Below are 22,156 nucleotides of genomic sequence, written 5' to 3' on the forward strand. Positions count from 1 at the left end.
GCCCTAACTGTATGCATCTTTCAGGTGTCTGGCAATACACATCTTTCAAGGCAAGACAGACCGAGTACAAAATAACCTGCATATTAAACATTTAAGGCTTTGCAAGGTTGTGTTTTTATTTTTAAAATATAACTATCTAAAGTTCGTTTAAAAATAGGTCATAAAAACTGAGCACAGCAATATTTTTTTACAGTACTGAAGTAACCAACACAACTGGCTGACATGAAATTAAGTTAGAATTCATAAAACATAAAAAGGTTTAAGATACTAAATGTTTTGAGAAGTTAACTCACAAATATTGTCATAGTTCTCTTCCTAAGAATTCACTGCATTCTTAATTGTTCAAGTTAATTTGGATTTTAAGCCAAAACAGTCCCAGAATTGTTAATAGCTTAATTTAGTGCATTCAATGGAAGTCGTAAGAAGCAATTACAAAAATGACAAGGTTAGCATTTTTCTCACAAGCTATGTTAACGGCCTCTTGCATTAGTTGTATGGCTACACAGCCAATGCTACGGATCAGTATTTTATGCATATTTAAGCAATTTTAAAATTGAGTCTATGGTGTTTCTAGCATCCTAAAGCTATGCTAGTTCAAGGAAAAAATAGCTACCTTCAGAGCCAATCTGCAGGGGACATTCTTTTTCACCAACCATGTGGTTTAGGTGCTTAACTGCAAAGCTGAACATTAATGCCCATCAGTATTGCATGAGCACCTGAGCAGGATAATTTCAAGTAAGAATAAAGCCATAGAAGTGCAAAAGAGGTAGATTTCCATTTTATCAGTAGAATAAAACATGTCTCATGTGACGACCAGGAAATCTAAGTGGCTGAAGAGACTCAAAATTTAAGATTTTTAAACACGGGGTTTAAATAACAAGAATTCACATCACAATATAGGAATAATTGCTGGACAGGCAAACCAAGCCTGTCATGTAGATATGAAGCTTGCTAACTAATCAGGTTTTTTTACATTTTTATTTGATTGGGCCAAGATGCATGACTACACAAAGATGACCTATTATGAAAAAACAGGCAAGCGACCTTTAAGCTAATTCTGAACCATTATTGTGCAATATGAACTGCATAATCGATAAAAATAATCTTAAATTTTAAAGGGTTACTAATCCATTTTCATATCTTCTGCTCTGCTCTTTGTCAAGAGAAATAATATTTCTTTAAGCTTCTGAGGGGAGAAAAACACAGGTAACAGAATATCCTTTTATATCAACAAAGTCTCTGAAACAATTGACTGACTGAGATGCATCTTTAAATGAATGAATCCCCACCACACCGCCACGTCCCTCCCACCATTCCCCAGAAATTTCTTCAGTGGAGTTTAAAGGATCGTCGCTTTAAATTTAAATTCTATTCTCTCATATTAGAACCACGAATTCTAAGCATGACAGACAATTATAAGCTGCAGGACAGAGTTGCTTCTTGGTTCACTTGTTCAATCTAACATTTTAAATTAAAAAAACAAAACAGAACTTTTGTGTTATACTGCTCACTTAGGGGAAAAGAAACCCTAGGCTGGTTGAATGATTCGGTCATTTTAGCTTTCTTTTTTCAGAATGGTTTTGAAACTGATTCAACTAGTTTTAAAGTGTCTGAATGGGGGCATATAACATTAGTCAAGATTCACAGTGGAAACTACAACACCACCAGAAAGCATCACCGTGTTAAGTGCTATCCTGTCCCTGCTTAACCAGCTTCTCTTTGCCTGATAAACCGATGTAAAAGTCTGCAAAACATAACAGCACTCTGTTATGTCAGAGGAAGTATACAAAAAAGAGCTAAACCAGCAACACAAAAAACTGTTAAAAAAAATAACAGCACAATCCTATACATGTCTACTCAGAGGTAAGTCTCACTGACTGGGTTCAGACAACACAATAACCCACATTCAAGGATTGACTATAGATTGAGTGTGAGTTGTCGTTGAACTGTGGGTTATCATGTACTCTGAACCAGCTGAGATAACAAACTATGGTTTGTTAACCACGAAAAACCCATGAAGAGAACCCACAGTTTGTTGTTGTGTTGTAAACTGTGGGTTGTTCATGGTTTTGTTATCGTGATTGGATTCAGACAGCATGATAACCCATGTTTCAACAACAACCCATGGTTCAACCACAACTCACAGTCAACTCATACTCAACCTTTTGAGTGTGCGTTATCATGTTGTGTGAATCCAGCCACTGAGTTCAGCGGGGTGTAGTGCCATGAAAATGGGTACAGGACTGCAGCCAGAGACTGTAAACCAGTGCTGGGGAACCTGCAGCCTTCCAGATGTTGCCGAACTCCCATCAGCCCCAAGCAACATGGCCCATTGTCAGGAATGATAGGATTTATATTTCAACATCTGGAGGGCCACAGGTTCTGGAGGGTTACAGGTCCATGCACAATTACTTTGCAGTAAACCCCATGAACTCAGAAGGACGTCTGAATTAACATGGACCGTGTTGGATTACATTTTTATCTCTCCCTTTTCCAAGGGGCTTGTTTTCCTCCTCCAAAAAGGAAGAGTAAATTCACTTGCTTTCTTCCTTATCAAAGCCAACACACTTGGATTAGCTAATACCACAGCAAAATTTCAATACCTGTAGCATGAAATATACGGACAGAAGATGACTACCAAAACCTGCTGGCATATTTCAGAGAACCCAGAGCTGGTGGCTTAACATAGAAGTTTGCAAAATAAAATAAGTGGGTGAGAAAAACTAGTGTCTGCTTCTTTATTTAACATAAAGTTTGCTTAGCAAACTAGAAATTAAGTCTACATGGCTTATCTAGAATTATTGGGAAAGCAGATAAAAGCATGAATATTCATACACTTTGCTCTCTCACCTCCATAAATACTTGTTCTGGGCATTCATTCTCAAGCAGAAGACTTTCATACATAGCATTTCAGTCCAGGGGATTGTCTGCACAGCCATCTTGTCATTGTACTCTGAATCAGCCATTTCCCTTATTTCTGCAGTTTTCCATTTACCATAGCCATTCAACACTAAGAGGCTTTTCAGGTAATTAAAAGAGAAAGTTGCAGAGCCTTACCTGCCACTCCAGCTGATGTCATGTGTACTTGGGTAGAGTCTGGCTCAAAAATATTATTCAGCATTTCCTTGCAATTGGAGTAAGCAGCAAAATATATTGCCCTAAAAACAAACAAGTTAAATACAATTAACCAGAACATAGCTCCCTATTCAATAGCATAGCTCCTTACAATAGTAATAGTGATACTTCAGTATAGAACAACACTCCAAGAAGATAGATCACTTTCCTCCTGTAAGAACTACCTGGTTATAGCTCTCAGATATTAAAAACATGTCAACAAAGAAATACAAATGCACTGTTCAAACCAATACATCTCAATGTTCTGGACAAAGATACCACTGTTATCTCCTCTCCCTCACTGCCCTCTGTGAACTTCCAGCTCCTCTTAGAGCAGCAGCTGCCCACATAGAAACACTACAAACTGCTGTTAAGCGTGGTGGTGATAGTAATCATGCATGCTGAGTGGTAACCATTGTTGCCACATTGCTTAATTTAACTGATTTTTCTTCCCTTCCATCAGACCCTGCAAAACGGCTGTGTCTGAGTTCTGATGGAAGGAACTACAGATGGGCAAAGTTGCTATATTTCATCTACTTCCTTAATTCTTCAAGAACTCCAAGGCAGGACAACATTTAGCTGCTGCAGTTTCTCTACAGCATGGCAGGAAGTGCAATATGAAAAGCTGTATCTGTGGAAATTCTGTCTCAAATATTAAAGTAGGGGTGGACAGGTTGTGGCCCGTCCAGATGTTTTGGCCTGCAATTCCCACCGGTTCTAGTTAGCACAGCCAATGGTGAGGCATAGGCCAAAACATCTAGAGGGCTACAAATTGCCCACCCTTGTCTTGAAGGAACAGTAGTTCAGTATTCTATACTAGTGATATATTTTCAGGAAGCACAAAAACTGTAGAAGCCATAACCCTAAAACTACCCAATTATCTCCCTTAACTGACAAAAAACAGCTTACAGGCCCTTGGGTGCAAGCTCTGAGGTAACACAAACAATGTAGAAACTTCAGTGTTCTAAAATCCTATTGATCCTCTACAATTGTAAGTTTTCTTTATCCAGGCACTGGAAACCAGGTGAGTGACTACACAGGAGCTACACATTTTATTTATTTGCAATATTTATATACCACTCCACATCAAAGATTTCAGAGCGGTGAACAACAAGATGAAAGAATAAAACCCCATAATTAAAACACTTAAAACATTTTAAAAAAACAGATTCTGAACTTAATACTCTGTGGCTGGTCGCTCAGGGAAGGACTCCCAAAATAACAATGTCTTCAGGAGACACTGAAAGCAACACAACACTGGTGCCTGTCTGACCTCCTAAGGCAGGGAGTTCCACAGGAAGCAGCTACACATGCTGAAGCTGCTAATGTACATATTAATCCCACATGCTTTCATTTTTCACAAACAGCAGCCTGTAAAGCTCTATTCAAAAAATGTTTGAAACTGTTGTGAGTTGCATATGATATGGCATTAGGGTCCACTGTTGGGGATGAGGAGAAAGGCAAATTTGCCACAGGGCATGCCCAAGCATTCAGAGACACATCTGAAGTAACTCTTTGGATCCCAGCTTAACATAGCAGTGCTTTGCTTCATTTTCATGACCAGCTGTTAAGTGCCTAATAATGAACTAAACATTTGTTCTTTTAAATCTTTAAAGCAGACACTCTAGTCTACAGCATTATAGAATAAGCAAGTAAAACATTCTTAATATCAATAATTTTGCCACAAGAGGGCAGGAGAGAATTTTCTACAGCACTGTTATACTGAAATGATATATCATAGTAAACATTTTGTTCTATTCTATTTAACTTAAAGGTCCTCCAAAACAAATTTAATGAATAGTAATTAAGAACAAACCAAGGGTTAATTTTGTAATGACATAAAATTTAATTAGATATATATTAACCTTTGATTGGTACTTAAGTCTGCATGTTTTAACAAAAAATAACGCCATACAATCAGCAGAGGTTATGATATGAACAGCATCTAAGTCTCCATGAAACAGAACATTAAGTTAATGTCATTAGCTCTGCACAAACATGTGGCCTTTCACAAGGATGTGATAAAGTGGTTGTTTTACGTGATGTAATTAACAAAATGGAATTCGAAATCAGTGGTGTATGCTACACATGTTATGAAACAAGCTTCCTTACAGCTTATTCAAACAGAGAGATGCTGTTAAAGCTACTTAGCAAATGTTGAAATGAAACACAAAAGTATTTGTCCATGGTTGATGACTGGAAAAAACAGTGATATATTTATTCATAAGCCTGAGAACACATAAGCAAATGGACAAGTCTAGCATGAAAATTGGGGGAAAGTCCACAGTCACATTGTACTGGCAGAAGGAGAAAGGGAGAGAACTACGGGATAAATTATTTCAGGCTAACATATGAGACACAAAACACACACAAAACATGATTCATCCCCATCTTTCTCTGGTTTGATGAGCTATCCAAGTTTTGTTTTATTAGACCTGTTTCTTAGAGTGGCACGCTATCCCACCTTACCTTAAGCAATGCACCCTACTTTTGTCTATTTTCTTTACGATGCAAAGTAAAACTGATTCTATAGGTAACCTCTTATGGAGAAGTTTAATTTGAAGGAATCTGCCTTACGGGGGGTGGGGGGGGGGAGAGAACAGTTTTTCTTCAAGCATCTTCCAACTCTAAAGCCATATCGAATTACATAGCATTAATATCTGACACCTTTGGGACCATGGGATGTATTTTAATTCAAATGTCAGAAAAATATTGTGCTTAGTATTGTGCATATTTCTGAAATGGAAAAGGGCTAGCTAGATAAAAGAAAAACACTATTGTTTCAGTGGAAGGCTTTAAAGGAGAATGAAATGCCTAGGACTGCAATATTAGTCCCTTATTACTGAACAGAGGAGTAATACTGCATTTATTATTTCTTTATTACTAAATAAATGAATAAATCTACATTTTGTTTTACAGAACACAAAGCAGTCATTCTCTGCTTACTAAGCAAGTACAATATTCTACATAACAGCTTATGATAGTACGAAAAGTAACACATTGTAGAATTATGAGAACTTTGAACAGAGTAATATCCTTAATGGCAAAGAGATGGTGCTGAAATAGCATGGTGTTACAAAGAACGCAGAAAGCTATCTAGAAGGAAAATATTATATGTGAATCAACCCGTAATGTCTAACAGGCTTCCCAAGAGACAAGCAGGTAAGTTCCAAGTTGGATCTGCCAGGATGAATCCAGTCTTTATTTTGTACAAAAGGTGGCTGGCATTAATTCAAGAGTGTAACAGATTATAGCAGGCCCTGGTGTGCATCCAAAACTGGGCATGCAGCCAAGTGACTCATCCACAGAACAGCTGTTTCTTGGCTGTTTCTGTTCCACTTTTGCCATCAGTGTTTCTTTTTCATAGTTCATTCCACACACTAATTGTCCTCTACAGAAAAAATAAAGCAATCTGCTATCTACACCAAAGTCTATCCTGCAGTTCTACTCTAGACTTTTGTGAACTTATTCTGTATAGTATGGGAAATAGGATGTCTCTAGGACTGGTTATTGCCCTCTGTTAAATGATGCCAATTTTAGTTCAGTGTCCTGGATGAATCTCATTTCTTTCTGGAAAGCTTCAATTCTAAAGCTGAAAAGAATCCAGGAATATAGCACCTGCTACGTCAATGGCAGATGTGCTGCTTTTCATGGTACGGCCTTGTAATGTTCTTTTGCCTGATAGTATGGCACAACAGACTCCTTTTGTTATGAACCAAATTAACGTTACGTATAAAATAAAAAGTATACACAGAGAAAGAAAAAAGATTGAGATCGATCATGTCCTCATGTTTGAATGGTATGTGTAAGTTTACAAAACTCCTGCAAAAAGGCAACTCTGCATGTTCGGTTGCAATTATGTTTGACTAACTGCTCATAAAAACAGAGAAACTACTTAGTCAAAAAAACATGTTCAGTGACTTCAAACAAGAAACAGTATGAAGAACTCCCATTATAAAATAAAATTATTCCTTTGCCAAACTCTGCACATGCCCTAACCCTAATAAACTAAAGTGACTTTTTCTTTCATTTTACCTGGATGGAGCCACGCCTACCAAGTTAGGACCTAGTCCCCGGAAGAGTGAACGAGGGCCTTCCTTTTGTAAGATCATCCTGCAAAAGAAGCACATACATAATAAAACATATATTTAAGTACTGAAGTTTAAGTCTACAATTTGTTAAGTAAACAAATGGCTTGAAAGGATCCAGTAAGGTATCAAGTTCAATCCACCGAATATTCATTGACTTGGTTAGCATGCAATTAATTAACCCACGATTTGCCACAGCACAGGCCTGGTGCATGCCACTGCGGCTTCGCATAAGCAACCTCTTATGGGAGGTTTTGTGCTGTGCAAATGTGGACACTATGAGTTATTCATGGGTGAAACAACCCCTAGTTAACCTAAGATTAGTTCCTAGATTCGCTGTGGGTTGTTTAACCCATAGCGTCCAGGTTCTCACAGCACAAAACAAGGTTGATTAATTAACCCATGTTTACTGCTGTTACATGCAAACTGGGTCAATGAGTATTCTATGGATTGAACTTGATGGCTCATTGGATCCTTTCCACTGTCCTTCAAAGTTCACAAATAAATTCAGTGATAAGCAACTTGGTTGTTTCTTGTCAAGTTAACTGTTAACACTTAAAATCATATTAGTATTCTATCTATGGCTTTATTAGTTCATCAAAACTAATTCTATCATAGTTTTACAATGACATGGTTTGCATTTCAGAATGCTAAGGGAAATTAGTTGTAAACAGGAAGAATAAGGCAAGGCATGACCAAAGGAGAGAGCAGCAACCTTTCCCCTTTTACTTTGCTAGAAGAGCCTTCACTGACATGTCTATTTTTTACTTTTGATGATCTTCACATGTGATCTCAGAGTCACTGAGGTATGTGCGCTGCCGAGCAGGGGCTAGAGGTCCACTGTTCCTTTTGCAATGTAGGATTTACATGCTTTAAATTACTCTACTAAGATTACAGCATATACTGTAAACCTGCAGATGCCACATCAGAAAGTGATTTTAAAGGGGAACCATATTTCATGGAAAGAAAGTCAGCACATAATCTGTTTAGAGCTAGATTAGCAGAGTCAAGCAATATATTGGTGATGCAGAAATTGGCACATAACATTTAGGAGCTATTTAGTTAAAAAAAAAAAACCAAAATATTGTACCCTTAGAAGGACCACCTTTGGAGCCAGCTTAGGTACCTTTAGGTTCCAAAACAAACTTATTATCTAATCAGCATCTTGCAATACACACACCACTATGCTTATCAATTCAATAAAGTGCCCAATAATGTCAAAATTTCTTCCAGGTATTCCTTGCTCAAACAGAAATACAGGTTAATGACATGAGGGTTTAGCAATCTGCACAAACAGTGTCATAACAGACTCTCTCTTGGAACTGTTTAAACTGACCGGTCTGAGTGCATACATTAAATTCAATACAGCAGTTTAAAGAGTCGGTCTTTATTCTTGCACAGAAATAAACTCTTGTTCTCCCCCCAAATGAATTTTGCACAAACAAAATTTAAGTTTGAAGTGTGCTATCGTAAAGCATTTGTTCATAAAGTGCTCCTCGTGGGTCTTGCTGCGTATAATCAAAATTCAGAGCTCCTAAGTATGTTGTACAGTTGCATTCCTGAATGATAATGCATCTCAGTTTCATTCTCTAGAGAGTTAGGAATGATTTTGCAATCTTAGCTATGGAATATTGCATTGCACAATTTTAAGACAAATTTTACATAAAATATACTGGAGTTAATTCCATTTGCTATGTTCAAAGCCGTTTCCTAACCATACAAGAGGAACCTTTTCATTTAGCCTACTGTTGCCAAATACAGAAACATCATATGTACCCAGTGGAGTGCGGAACCTAATTCTACAAAAAGAAAGAAGAACACATGGATCACAGCAGCATCACAGCACTTCAGTTGCCTCTTTCAAAAAATCCTCAGTCCCATGAGCACAAAGAATTGTCCAAGTGAGAGCAGTTTGAAATTCTCAGGAATGAACTGGCAAGTAGTACAAGCGATATGATTTCGAATCTTTTAGATAATTACAAAAGCAATCAAAATGACAGCTGGGGTTGATCATCCCCACAGTCACGTGTACTTTTGAAGCGTTTGGAGAACCTTAGAAACACATCAAAACTGTGCAGATAGCCCATTGTCCCATTGCCAGCTCACGAGGATGGCTCGGCTGGGGTTTGTCATGCTTATTGGATGCAGGACATTGCCTGCAATGATATACATTTGTGAACCTCTGTACTCACAACAGTGTAAGGTAGGCCATTACTGGCCCTATAAGGTCACATGACAGCTTAAAGTAGAGAGCGGATGTGGGCATGCACATTAGCCCCACCCCTAATGTCTCCATCTGGTACAGCCCCGACCTTCCTATGTTGAGGGGAAAGGTCTGAGGTTTTCTTCTCATTTTCACATTAATGCAAGTAGAACCCCCCATGTAGTCAAAACTCACAATAAAGCAGCATTCCTCACATGGAGGTTTTTACTTGCATTCCAGTGAACAAGAGTAGAAGCCCCCTCTTCAGACCTTTCTCCTCCACATGGGAAGTTTATTGATTGATTTGATCGGTACCCTGCCTCTCTATCAAGAAAAATGACATTCAAGGTGGCCTACAATCATGAATAAAGCTTGATTAAAATAAATCAATGCAATAAAATACAACAAAAAGGGAGGGAGGGTTGCACGGCAGCGGCAGAAAGGGGTTGAGATCTCAGTGGTTCCAGGCTCTCACGAGATCTCAGCACATGGCTACGATATTGTGAGGTCTCAGCCACGTGCCAAGATCTCACGAAAGCCCTGCAGCAACAGAGGGGCGACAGCTGCTCAGAACAGTCCCACCGGCCGCTTTCTCGCTGCAGCAAATGCCACAGTGGGAAAGCAGCTGGCAGGGCTCCCTAGAAGATCTGCTGGAGGTGGCAGTGGGCTCTCCAGACTAGGGCTGGGGAAGCAGCGCAGTTCACTTCTCTTCCAGGTCCTCTGCCTCATGCAGGCACCTCACCCAGAGTGGGCCATCCCCGTTTCTGCAAAACACCAGTCTGTAAAACCAGCCTGTCAAAGTTGCTTCACTCAGTGCAGCTACATATTATATCTCAGGCTGTCCAGCAAAAGACTAATGACTAAAATAAATGTCCATCATTTTCTTCTTTATCGGGTTTCTGTTTGTTGACTTTGTGCTTTTTGTATTAAAAAGCTTTGTCTTTGGGTCCCAGATCTAAATGTGTAAGCCTACTTACACACAGACACACCCACAACTATGTTCAGTTCAAACTGAAAACGGCCAATGTCTGAATGTTACAGATCCTGTTCTGAGCTGCTACAGCATTCAAGAAAACAAGTGTTAAAAGCACTTGTTGTGCATGTGGTTGTTTTCTGTTCCCACTATTCCACAAGTCAGCAGTTATTCTCTGCCCTGTCTAATAGCCACATAGTTCACTCCTTAATCCTTTAAAATTACAGTGAGCAACTGTTGTAGAATTACATGTATGTATCCGACAACACACACACACACGCACACAGATGGATAGATACAGATCTGACATCTCTCACACACGCATACACCAGCCTGCATTGCCCTGCCAAGGAAGGAGGGGAGACAACCCATCCTGCTCCCAGTACTGCTCACTTTAGTCATCCACAATCATGGAATGTTCTACTCTGAGCTTATGGGCAAAATAAAAGTACCCTCAATTCCACTGGAACATCTGCCTCACACTAAATAGCTATAGTTATAATTCTAAAATATTATTGTAAAACTCCTTGTCAGCCTAGTCCCAGCCATACCATAAGATGACAAGAAATTAAAATGCAAAGGGTCATGGAGTTATGTCATTTGTTCTATTTTCAAGAAGAGGCTAGGAATTTAGTTTCCTTCACCCAACACAAATTATTTTCTCGAGCTAGAAGGTAGCCAAATCCATTTTAGCAACAAATGCATTCCTTTAGTAAGAGGGAATGAGAGCAGCCTTTTAACAGAGACACGTATTAGTCTTAAGAGAACTAGTCAATGACAACCACAGGAGCCAGGATATCCAGCACATAAAATATCAGTAATACTCAAGACGGCAACGTGAGAGGAAATTGAGAAGGCAAGACTCTTGTCACTCACAAATATGTGAGAGCACAGTAATCAGCCACTTTTGTTTTTGGTAGCCATTAGGAGAGATCAAGGTGGATGGATTTGGCTGGCAGGACACGTTCTGGCCTACAGCTGGGATTGCACCTTGCATTAAGTACAGGAGGGTGTACACCAACAGCGGCCTGTATTTTATTTCCCAAGACCTTTACCTTAAGCAGAGCACCGTCTGACTTCAAAAGAAGACGCCATATAGATAAAGAGAAGTTAAGTAATATATTGCTAGAAGGTGCTGTGTACTCAAGCCCTGCTTCACCACAAGACTCAAGGCAGCTGATACTCAACAGTAATACCAAAAGGATTGTATCCAACAGTGTCCTTCCAAGAGCAGAACGGACACCACTGGCAGATCAAATCCCCCCTCCTCATCTGAACCCCCCTACACACCTCCCAAATCTGCTCCTAAGGGTTGGGGGACCCTCCAGAGGGGATTTGGGATGCATGTGGGGGGCTTCAGGAGAGGAGCGGAAAGGAAACGCTAACTGCATGAGCAAACATCCACTCACATAATATTGGATCTAGCCGAATGCTTGCAGAACCCCACTAGAGCAACTGAAACACATCTCAAGTATATTGTATTTTAATTTTCCTTTCAGATTTGCTCTTTCAAGGGACACAAAGTATACCTCTGCAAGGTATAGAGCAAAAACGTAAAGGAGTGGGAGAAGGGGAAGATATAAGTACTCACTTCAAACAATGGAGAGGCCCTGGGGAAACTCTAGTTACACGATTAACACTGGCCCCATTTACAGTATTCAGATGAACTTCAGAGATGTAGAGTGTAACCGAGGAAGACTGCAACCGTGTTTTCACAACCTCTAGTGGACATGTCAAAATTGCGCCTACAGTGCCCCCACATCTGCAAAGAAAAACAAGATTTGTAAGTCATCAAGGAATTAGACATGAGTACACTGAAATAACTAAAAGATAGCATGATAACAACTTGGGCATTATGGCAGGATTCCTAGCAAATGCTTTCCTTCTAATTGAGATCAATTGTATCAGTTCCCCAATTACCTCTCTCTGTAGTATCTCTGCTATCCATAAATAACATTACATGCGATAGCAAAACTGGGATGGAAATATAGTCCTAGTGCTACACTACCCACTTTTTTCCTGTGTACATAGACAACATTTGTGTAGACTACCTCTGGCTTTAAGAAACCATCTAGTTAAATTAAGTATTTGATGCTAGAAGTTTGCTCTACCTAAGTTTGCACTATTGCTCTACCTAAATGCCTAAAGATTGCATTCCCCACATGATATTTAAAATGCTGTGCAGGCAGCAACTTTCAGAAGCACTCAATAGTTAAATCCCTATCGGTATTATCTTAATCTTCTCAATATGAATGAATAGCTAAGAAAACTCCTAATATTCATCATCACTCAAGTTGCAGCTCTTCATGTTGTCCCACATTTCTTTTAGCCTTGGGAGGTGATAGGTTTAGACTTTTTGTTCAGTTGCTAACAAATATTGGTTCTGCTTATGTAGACAGATAAGTAAATATTCCTAAACATATCCACTTATAAATAAAAGGGACTTCACTTAAAATACTGTGAAAACATTAGCTGCTCTCTCTTGAAACAGATAGCATATTTCTTTCTGCATTCATGAAATCTAAATGCTTAGTTTCTTGGACTAATAACAAACTACTTTAACATGCCATATATTCAAATACACAGTACTGCCACTCAAAAAAAAATACAAAGTTGAGAAATATGCTGGGCATCTTCAAATACAGCACTAAGAAATGAGATGTAAACACCTAATTCAAGGTGCATTCCACATTATTCTTAGTTTTCAAAAGCTCTAATGAACCTAAAGGCCTTTGATGCTGAATGGCCCTCTAAAATACCAACTACAAGCTTCCACATTTTTGCTCACCGCGAAAGTCATGACGAGTGTTCTATGTCCCTCTAGCAAGTGATTACCTTTCCTTTCAAGCTTAAAGCTACAAAGATGGGATAGTCCCAACAGTTATGCAACAATCCCTTCCCCAGCTTCAAGCTTGGGAGGAAAGTTGAGAGTTGTTTGGCAACTGTGTGACCAAGGCGCCTGGACATCCCTGCCCCCGCTTCCTGCTGCTTGACCGCTGCTCAGTAGAGGCACTGCAATGTTCTCCACCAAACAGTGGTCAAAGCCAACATGCTCCCCACCATTCTGCAGGGAAGGTGGTGATTCCCAGCACAACAGCCAACACTGGCATGCTCCCTATGACGCTTTCCCAAAAGGAAGTTGATGAGGGCCCCCTTGGCTGCTAACTAGCAAAGGCACAGCAACTGTGGATCCCTAGCCAATGACAGAACATATCAGCTAAACATTATCTGCTGCTGAAGTGTCCTTCAAATTGGAGTCTGTCTCCCCATGAAACCAAGTGCATGTAAGACTCTAAAAAGAGACAACATTATGGTTTGTGAGCAAAAACATAGAAGAGCTAGGCTTTTTTCATAATGCCTGCTTCCAAATAGCCAAGTATAGTTAACTATGCCAGTGTGGTATAGTGGCTAGAGTGTTGGATTGGGAGCCGGGAGATCCGAGTTCTAGTCCCCACTTGGCCATGGAAGCTCACTGAGTGACTTTGGGCCAGTCACAAACTCTCAGCCCAACCCACCTCATAGGGTTGTTGTGAGGATAAAATGGGAGGGGGAGGGAAGCCGCCTTCAGTTCCTTAGGGAGGAAAAAAGGCAGGATATAAATGCAATAAATAATAACTGGGGGATAAGGACAACAATCAGATCTTATCTAGATCAGATTTAATGCCAGTGACCTAGAAGCATCCCTTTACTAACCTGAGTACCTCTCTAGTCTTTCCACCTACACCAAATTAGCATGAAGTAAAAGTCAAAGTTTTCAAATAGAAACGTTTGCAGTAGCTTGCTTTCCGTTCTGGTGAAATGACATAATTCCAATGAATAGTGTTAAAACTTAATATTTTCCACCACGGTGCACAGGTTATACAATAATTTTACTAGTGCAGTTCAGTTAATGCTTTTATTAATATCCAATTGTGCATCCTACATAATAGAACTTTTTTAGAATTCAGAAGGAATTCGGTCTAGAATCTGATCTTCCTATATCCACTTTATTTCACTTTACACTGTGTGCGTACAGAACTGAGGGTCCAAAAGACAGCTGCCTACCATGTCTAGAGAACCAGGCCGGAGCAGACAACACTGGGTTAGATAGACAAACAGGTTGGCCTGATATAAAGGCAGCTTCTTATGCTCCTATTCAGTGGTTGAACAGTCCCATGAGAATACCAGCAGTTGAATCTGGTCTCACTTAGTGCCAATGATGTATCATAGCTACATCTTCAGATAAAAAATTAGATTCATTTGGTACACAAACATGCATATTTACAGCCTACTGCCCAGCATTCAATCTGCGCTTCAGGTTGTAGTCCTGGTTATTCAAACTTATTTCTGGTGTAGTCCCAAAATAAAGTTCAGTCCAAGCCTGCACTCCAAAACCAAGTGCCCTGTTTAATATATCAACAGAACTCTTAAAGAAAACAAGAAATGTTATTTTAATACAAATTGGTCAGGCTGCCAGGTGCATACAATTGGACCAATGTGTTTTTTTAATGGAACATGCAGGATGTTGTGTTCAAAATGCTTTATATATCCATTCCTAGCCTGCTTATTTACCAACCCTGTTACCAGAAATGCAGCAAAAGAAACAGCAAATGTAGTTGTCTTTATCACTCTGGAAGGTCATTAAAATAAAACTGATAATTTCAATACTAAAAAAGTATTCATTACATATTTTCACAAATGCTTTTATTATAGGTGGTGCTTTTTATACCATGTAGTCTTAGTTTAATAAGTTTTATTACAAAACAGATGAATCCTATCTTTGCTGCATTAGCAATCTTTCCAAGACATGATGTTTTGGGTCCGGACTAGTTTGTTCAATGACCACTATGATAAATTGATAAAGTCATGCTGTATTAGTTGAATAACTACAAGTATCAACAAATGAAGGAAAATAGACTAATAATTTATCCTTCTCTTATAATTATTAATGCATCCATGATGAAGTAGAAGTATTCTAACAGAACATCTGGGAGGTAACAGAACTGAATATCAATTAGAAGGTCCAAGGAAACAAGCTTAACTTCCAGTTTTCATGTCCAGTTTCCAAAACTGGCAGTTAAAGATCTGAAAGAAAAGGCATTAAGCCATGCATACCGAAAAAAAGAGTCACCAGTGGGCCAGTTTGCACATCATGGCAGCAAATCACAGCTTAACAGCTGGGTTGTTTAGCCCCTAAACAATCCGCTGGTCCAGGTTCACATATCATGCTGTTTACAGTATGCAGAAGTGGCTCGTAGGCAGCGTGCTTCCCTATGAATCGTGGGTTAAATAACCCACAACTGGCCACTGCAATGTACGAACCAGGTCATTGGCTACACTTGTTTCCAATTCTCTTCTATATTGCACTTTCAGCAGACTGATTTGCAGTTTGTTTCTTTTCTTATTTATCCTCTTAGTATACCAGCCAGACTGTTTTACTGTAGCTGGTACTGATATTTTGAGTATAGAAAAATGGAGAGGTGGCTTTAGATGTTGCACGCAGTATTAGGCAGCAACTGTCACTTCTACTTTTTGTATTTTCTAAAGAGATAAGCACAAAGTACTCTACTGTCCCCTCCCCAAATTCTGTGTTAACATCAAAAGACACTTTGAGGTATATGAACCTATTTATGGACAGATGGCTATAAATAGTAGTATAAGACTTTGCAAGACCTTTGTTTAATACAGCAATTTCAAGTATTGCATGACTTCTCCCAACAAGATTTTCATATCCACAATTATGGAAACAGTTCTCACGTGTATGATTACTCAACACATGCATACTCACCAATAACAAAGAGATTAATTACTAAGGCTCCAATTCTAAGCACACCTACTTGAGCATAACGCAGTGGAATCTACTTCCAATTTGTGCTTGTAGGACTTGGGCCAAAACATTTGTAGTTTCACTCATTAAGAACTACATAAGACCCAAATACATATCAGCCAACTAAATTCCACTCAAAGAACTACCAAGGTGGCCCAAGCTATGAGGGGAGCATTCATCCATCAGTTGTTGTTGTTCAGTCGTTCAGTCGTGTCCGACTCTTCGTGACCCCATGGACCATAGCACGCCAGGCCTTCCTGTCCTGCGCTCTCTCCTGGAGCGTGCTCAAGTTCATATTCATTGCATCCGTGATGCTATCTAGCCATCTCATCCTCTGCCGTCCCCTTCTCCTTTTGCCTTCAGTCTTTCCCAGCATCAGGGTCTTTTCCAGGGAGTTTTCTCTTCGCATTAGGTGGCCAAAATATTTGAGCTTCAGCTTCACTATCTGTCCTTCCAATGAGCACTCAGGGTTGATTTCCTTTAGGATGGACTGATTTGACCTCCTTGCAGTCCAGGGGACTCGTAAGAGTCTTCTCCAGCACCACAGTTCGAAAGCATCAATTCTTCGGCGCTCAGCCTTCCTTATAGTCCAGCTCTCACAGCCATACATTACTACTGGGAAAACCATAGCTTTGATTAGACGGACCTTTGTCGGCAAGGTGATGTCTCTGCTTCTTACTATGCTGTCTAGGTTTGCCATAGCTTTCCTCCCAAGGAGCAAGCGTCTTTTTATTTCATGGCTACAGTCACCGTCTGCGGTGATCTTGGAGCCCAAGAAAGTAAAATCTGTCACTGCTTCCATTTCTTCCCCTTCTATATGCCAGGAAGTGATAGGGCCAGATGACATGATCTTCGTTGTTTAATGTTGAGTTTCAAACCAGCTTTTGCACTCTCCTCTTTCACCCTCAACAAGAGGCTCTTGTGATCCTCTTCGCTTTCTGCCATTAGGGTGGTATCGTCTGCATATCGGAGGTTGTTGATAATTCTCCCGGCAATCTTAATTCCGACCTGTGATTCATCCAACCCGGCATTTCTCATGATGTACTCTGCATATAAGTTAAATAAGCAGGGTGACAATATGCAGCCTTGTCGTACTCCTTTCCCAATTTTGAACCAATCGGTTGTTCCATGTCTGGTTCTTACTGTTGCTTCTTGACCCTCGTACAGGTTTCTCAGGAGACGGGTAAGGTGGTCTGGTATTCCCATCACTTTCAGAATTTGCCACAGTTTGTTGTGATCCACACAATCAAAGGCTTTAGCATAGTCAATGAAGCAGAAATAGACGTTTTTCTGGAATTCTCTTGCTTTCTCCATGATGCAGCGAATGTTGGCGATTTGATCTCTAGTTCCTCTGCCTCTTCGAAACCCAGCTTGTACTTCCGGTAGTTCTCGGTTCGCATACTGCTGAAGCCTAGCTTGTAGGATTTTGAGCATCACCTTGCTGGCATGTGAAATGAGTGCAACTGTGCGGTAGTTTGAACACTCTTTGGCGTTGCCCTTCTTTGGAATTGGAATGTAAACTGACCTTTTCCAGTCTTGTGGCCACTGTTGAGTGTTCCAGATTTGTTGGCATATTGAGTGCAGCACTTTAACAGCATCATCTTTTAGGATTTTAAATAGCTCGGCTGGAATACTGTCATCTCCGCTAGCTTTGTTGTTACTAATGCTTCCTAAGGCCCACTTGACTTCACTCTCTAGGATGTCCGGCTCAAGTTCAGTGACCGCACTATCATGGCTATCAGGGACATTCAGATCTTTCCTGTATAGTTCTTCTGTGTATTCTTGCCACCTCTTCTTAATCTCATCTGCTTCTGTTAGGTCCCTGCCTTCTTTGTCCTTTATCATGCCCATCTTTGCACAAAACGTTCCCTTGAGATCTCCAATTTTCTTGAAGAGATCTCTAGTCTTCCCCATTCTGTTGTTTTCCTCGATTTCTTTGCATTGTTCATTTAAGAAGGCCTTCTTGTCTCTCCTTGCTATTCTCTGGAACTCTGCATTCAGTTGGGTATATCTTCCCCTTTCTCCCTTGCTTTTCGCTTCTCTTCTTTTGTGAGCTACTTGTAAAGCCTCATCAGACAGCCACTTGGCTTTCTTGCATTTCTTTTTCTTTGGGACGGATTTCGTTGCTGCCTCCTGAACAATGTTACGGACCTCCGTCCATAGTTCCTTAGGCACTCTGTCTATCAGGTCTAATCCCTGAAATCTATTCCTCACCTCCACTGTATATTCAGAAGGGATATGACTGAGGTCATACCTGAACGGTTTAGTGGTTTTCCCGACGTTCTTCAATTTAAGCCGAAATTTTGCAAGAAGCAGCTCATGATCTGAGCCACAGTCAGCTCCAGGTCTTGTTTTTACTGACTGTATGGAGCTTCTCCATCTTTGGCTGCAAAGGACATAATCAATCTGATTTCGATATTGACCATCTGGTGACGTCCATCTGTAGAGTCGCCTCTTGTGCTGTTGGAAAAGAGTGTTTGCTATGATCAGCATGTTCTCTTGGCAAAACTCTATTAGCTTTTGTCCTGCTTCATTTTGTACACCAAGGCCATGCCTGCCTGTTATCCCAGTGATTTCTTGACTTCCTACTTTAGCATTCCAATCCCCTATGATGAAGAGGACATCTTTTTTTGGTGTTAGTTCTAGAAGGTGTTGTAGGTCTTCATAGAACCGATCAACCTCAGCTTCTTCGGCCTCAGTGGTTGGGGCATAGACTTGAATTACTGTGATGTTGAATGGTTTGCCTTGGATTCGTACTGAGATCATTCTATCATTTTTCAGATTGTACCCCAGTACTGCTTTTCCCACCCTTTTGTTGACTATGAGTGCTACTCCATTTCTTCTAAGGGATTCTTGCCCACAATAGTAGATATGATGGTCACCTGAATTAAATTCGCCCATGCCTGTCCATTTTAGTTCACTGATTCCCAAGATGTCGATGTTCAATCTTGCCATCTCATGTTTGACCACCTCCAGCTTAACTTGGTTCATTGATCTGACATTCCAGGTTCCTAAACAATATTGTTCTTTACAGCATCGGACTTTCTTTTCACCACCAGACACATCCACAGCTGAGTGTCCTTTCGGGTTTGGCCCAGCCGCTTCACTCTTTCTGGCGCTACTTGGAAATACCCTCTGCTCTTCCCCAGTAGCATATTGGACACCTTCTGACCTGAGGGGCTCATCTTCCGGCGTCATATCTTTTAGCCTTGTGATACGTTCCATGGGGTTTTCTTGGCAAGAATACTGGAGTGGGTTGCCATTTCCTTCTCCAGTGGACCACATTTTGTCAGAACCCTCTGCCATGACCTGTCCGTCTTGGGTGGCCCTGCACGGCATAGCTTATGGCTTCACTGAGTTACGCAAGCCCCTTCGCCACAACAAGGCAGTGATCCATGAAGGGGCATCCATCAGTTACTCTACATGAAATCATAAATACAGAAGAATTGCCTTGCTCCTTCAGCCTGTACCTTCAGACTATTTCGTAGACTAGACAGTGAGAATTTATAGAACTCAAACTATTTAGGGCACAGAGATGGACAACCTGTTGTCCCACAGTATCTCATGAAGTTAGTTATGAACAAGGAGATTCTATTCTTGGAGCTATACAATACCTACTCCTCTCCTAGCAATTCGCCAAATCTTTTAAAAATGCTATCTATGTTGATGAACTGTGCTAGTGTGAAATTTGGGGAGGTAAGAGATGTACAAGGAGAAAATGTACAAGAACCAGCAGAAGAGTCAATACTGAAGTGTTTGTTGATCCTTGGACAGATGAGGTGAGGTTCAGAAGTGCATTTATAAACAAGCAAGAAAGAGAGAAACAGTCAAGGCTTTAGGTACTATTTCTATGTAGGCAAGCCATTTCCAGACAAACTGTACTTTTCTGAGAAATTAGCAATGACCCTTAAAATAAACCGAGCCAACAATAATAGTAAGCAACACTACATGTCTGCATTTCAGAAACTCTCCCAAGTTTTTCAGTCTCAAATGGAATTTGAAGAATATCACTCCTTGATGTCATCCACTAACAAGTCTTATATTGTTCCAGTTAAACTAATTATGGCACATACTCCAATGTTAACAGATGGCTCTAATGTAGGACTGCAGCATTTAACCAATGAATTCGTTAGCTTAGGGGGCAATCCTACTGTTTGCGGCCTCGATGATCAAAAGCCCTAACTCAGAGGCTTCCGATCATCCAGTGCAGGGTGGGAACAGCAGCTGAGGCGATCTTTGCCTCCTTATTCCACCGCCCTGCATGTTTTGCTAGACAGGCTTTTTTGCCCATCTAGCGATGGTGATTCAGAGTGGACGGGACAAAGGCTGGAAGAGACTCAGTATGGCACATATCCTGCCCTCTCCAGTCACCTGCCCTCCCTGCCCACTGAAATGCCCCCTTTTCTCCCTTTCCAAAGTTGTTTTTCTGACCTCAGAGAGCAGTCCGTATGGGTCTTTCACACTGGCTGTAAGGAGGCAGTGGAGGGGAGTGTGGATCTCCGATACCCCCTTCTGAGGTTGGAGCGCTGTCTCTGATCTCACAAGGGAGAATTTCAATAATCCAATAGCCCCTCAGATGATATCTAGGGGCCATAGGACTGCTCCCTCCATTGACTGAAAAAACATAATTGACTCAAAGGCATTCCAATTAACTGGACAGCAGATTTATTATTTTTAACATGAGTACTTAGAAAAACCTCAGATAGCAACACCATCTTACGAGGCGTTATTTACACACTCCTTTCTCACACAGAGAAGCAACATTGTCTTGCTGACACAACACACACATATAAAAAAGGATTCTTGCTTTGTAACTGTTACATGCAGATTAATGCCAATTAATTGATAACTATTTTTTTAATTGGATTACAGTTCTATATGAACCATAACCTGTTTAAACTGGTCAATAACATATGCACAGATGGATCAATCATGGGGTTTGCTGCAACTATAACCTTGGAATTTGGCACACATGTTTCTGAGTTAGTGCCCAGTCCTTGCAGTCCTCAGAAGGAGTATTTCTGATGGTGTTGCATGCTCCTGAGGTTTCCTTCAAGAATATTTGTAACTGAGCATTTCAGGAACACACTCCCTATAAGCACTAGACAAGCGTCTTCCGTTTTGATCTTTAGACGTCTGCTTAAGACTCACTTCCTCGTGCAGCCTTTCCCTGAAGTGTGACCCAGCCAGTATAGTTATAGTTTTATTGCCAACCAGTGATTTTATTGTATTTTTACTTTTATATTTGTATGGCTATATTAGTATTGTTAACTGCTTTGATATTTCACTGGAAAGTGGTATATAAACCTGTGCAATAAAGAAACATAACATATTCATGTTTTGTTGTTGCAGATTAACAGGGATACAGAGAAGGCAGTTCCTGTTGACATCCACGAAGGATGGCATTTTACAAGATACAGAAGGCAATTTCTCACCAGGGCCCCCTCTGTATTCATATATGATTCATGGAAGGCTTTCCACAGTGTATTTATACTAGGGGTGGGCAACTTGTGGGCCAAACATCTGGAGGGCCATAACTCCCATGATTCCTCACCACTGGCCATAGTGGGTGGGGCTGATGGGCATTATGGTCCCCCAGATGTTTTGGCCTCCAAGTTGCCCTCCTGATTTATACCGTGTTGTTACAACAGTGAAACATCCTGGGTGCCAGGCTCATAATACAGCTTTGGTGGGAAATGCTTGCACTCAATGCTCCTTAGCAGACCATAGGAGTATGTTGTAAGTAATTACAATGCAGCTACTGAAAGCTTTTTACAGGCAGGTGACAGTTAAACTTTAGAAGTCTATAGAAACCCAGAAGTTTATTGAAGCGTGCAAGTAAATGATTAGCTACAGAAGCTGCTGAAAGACCAGGAGAACACCGTCATTGCAATCAGCAACTCAGGAGAAGGGTTATATTGCTGCCAAGGCCCAGTTTTTTACAACACAGCTGTATCATTTACAAAAATAAT

General features: G+C 40.4%; 1 protein-coding gene across 2 annotated transcripts in view; it reads right to left on the minus strand.

Moving 5' to 3' along the window:
• The window catches only part of SLC25A36 (solute carrier family 25 member 36), a 50,334-nt gene that overhangs the window by 17,139 nt on the left and 11,039 nt on the right, over positions 1 to 22,156 (minus strand). For both annotated transcript variants that reach the window (XM_084847087.1, XM_084847088.1), the window contains exons 2-4: positions 11,970 to 12,140; positions 7,150 to 7,227; positions 3,058 to 3,158 (exon numbers count right to left, since the gene is read on the minus strand). In XM_084847087.1, coding sequence (XP_084703213.1) covers positions 3,058 to 3,158; positions 7,150 to 7,227; positions 11,970 to 12,140 — 350 coding nt within the window. The remainder of the gene's footprint in view (positions 1 to 3,057; positions 3,159 to 7,149; positions 7,228 to 11,969; positions 12,141 to 22,156) is intronic.

This window comes from Heloderma suspectum, chromosome 3 (assembly GCF_057233095.1).
Source record: "Heloderma suspectum isolate Gila_16-S chromosome 3, 16-S_ref, whole genome shotgun sequence".
Taxonomy (NCBI): Eukaryota; Metazoa; Chordata; class Lepidosauria; order Squamata; family Helodermatidae; genus Heloderma; species Heloderma suspectum.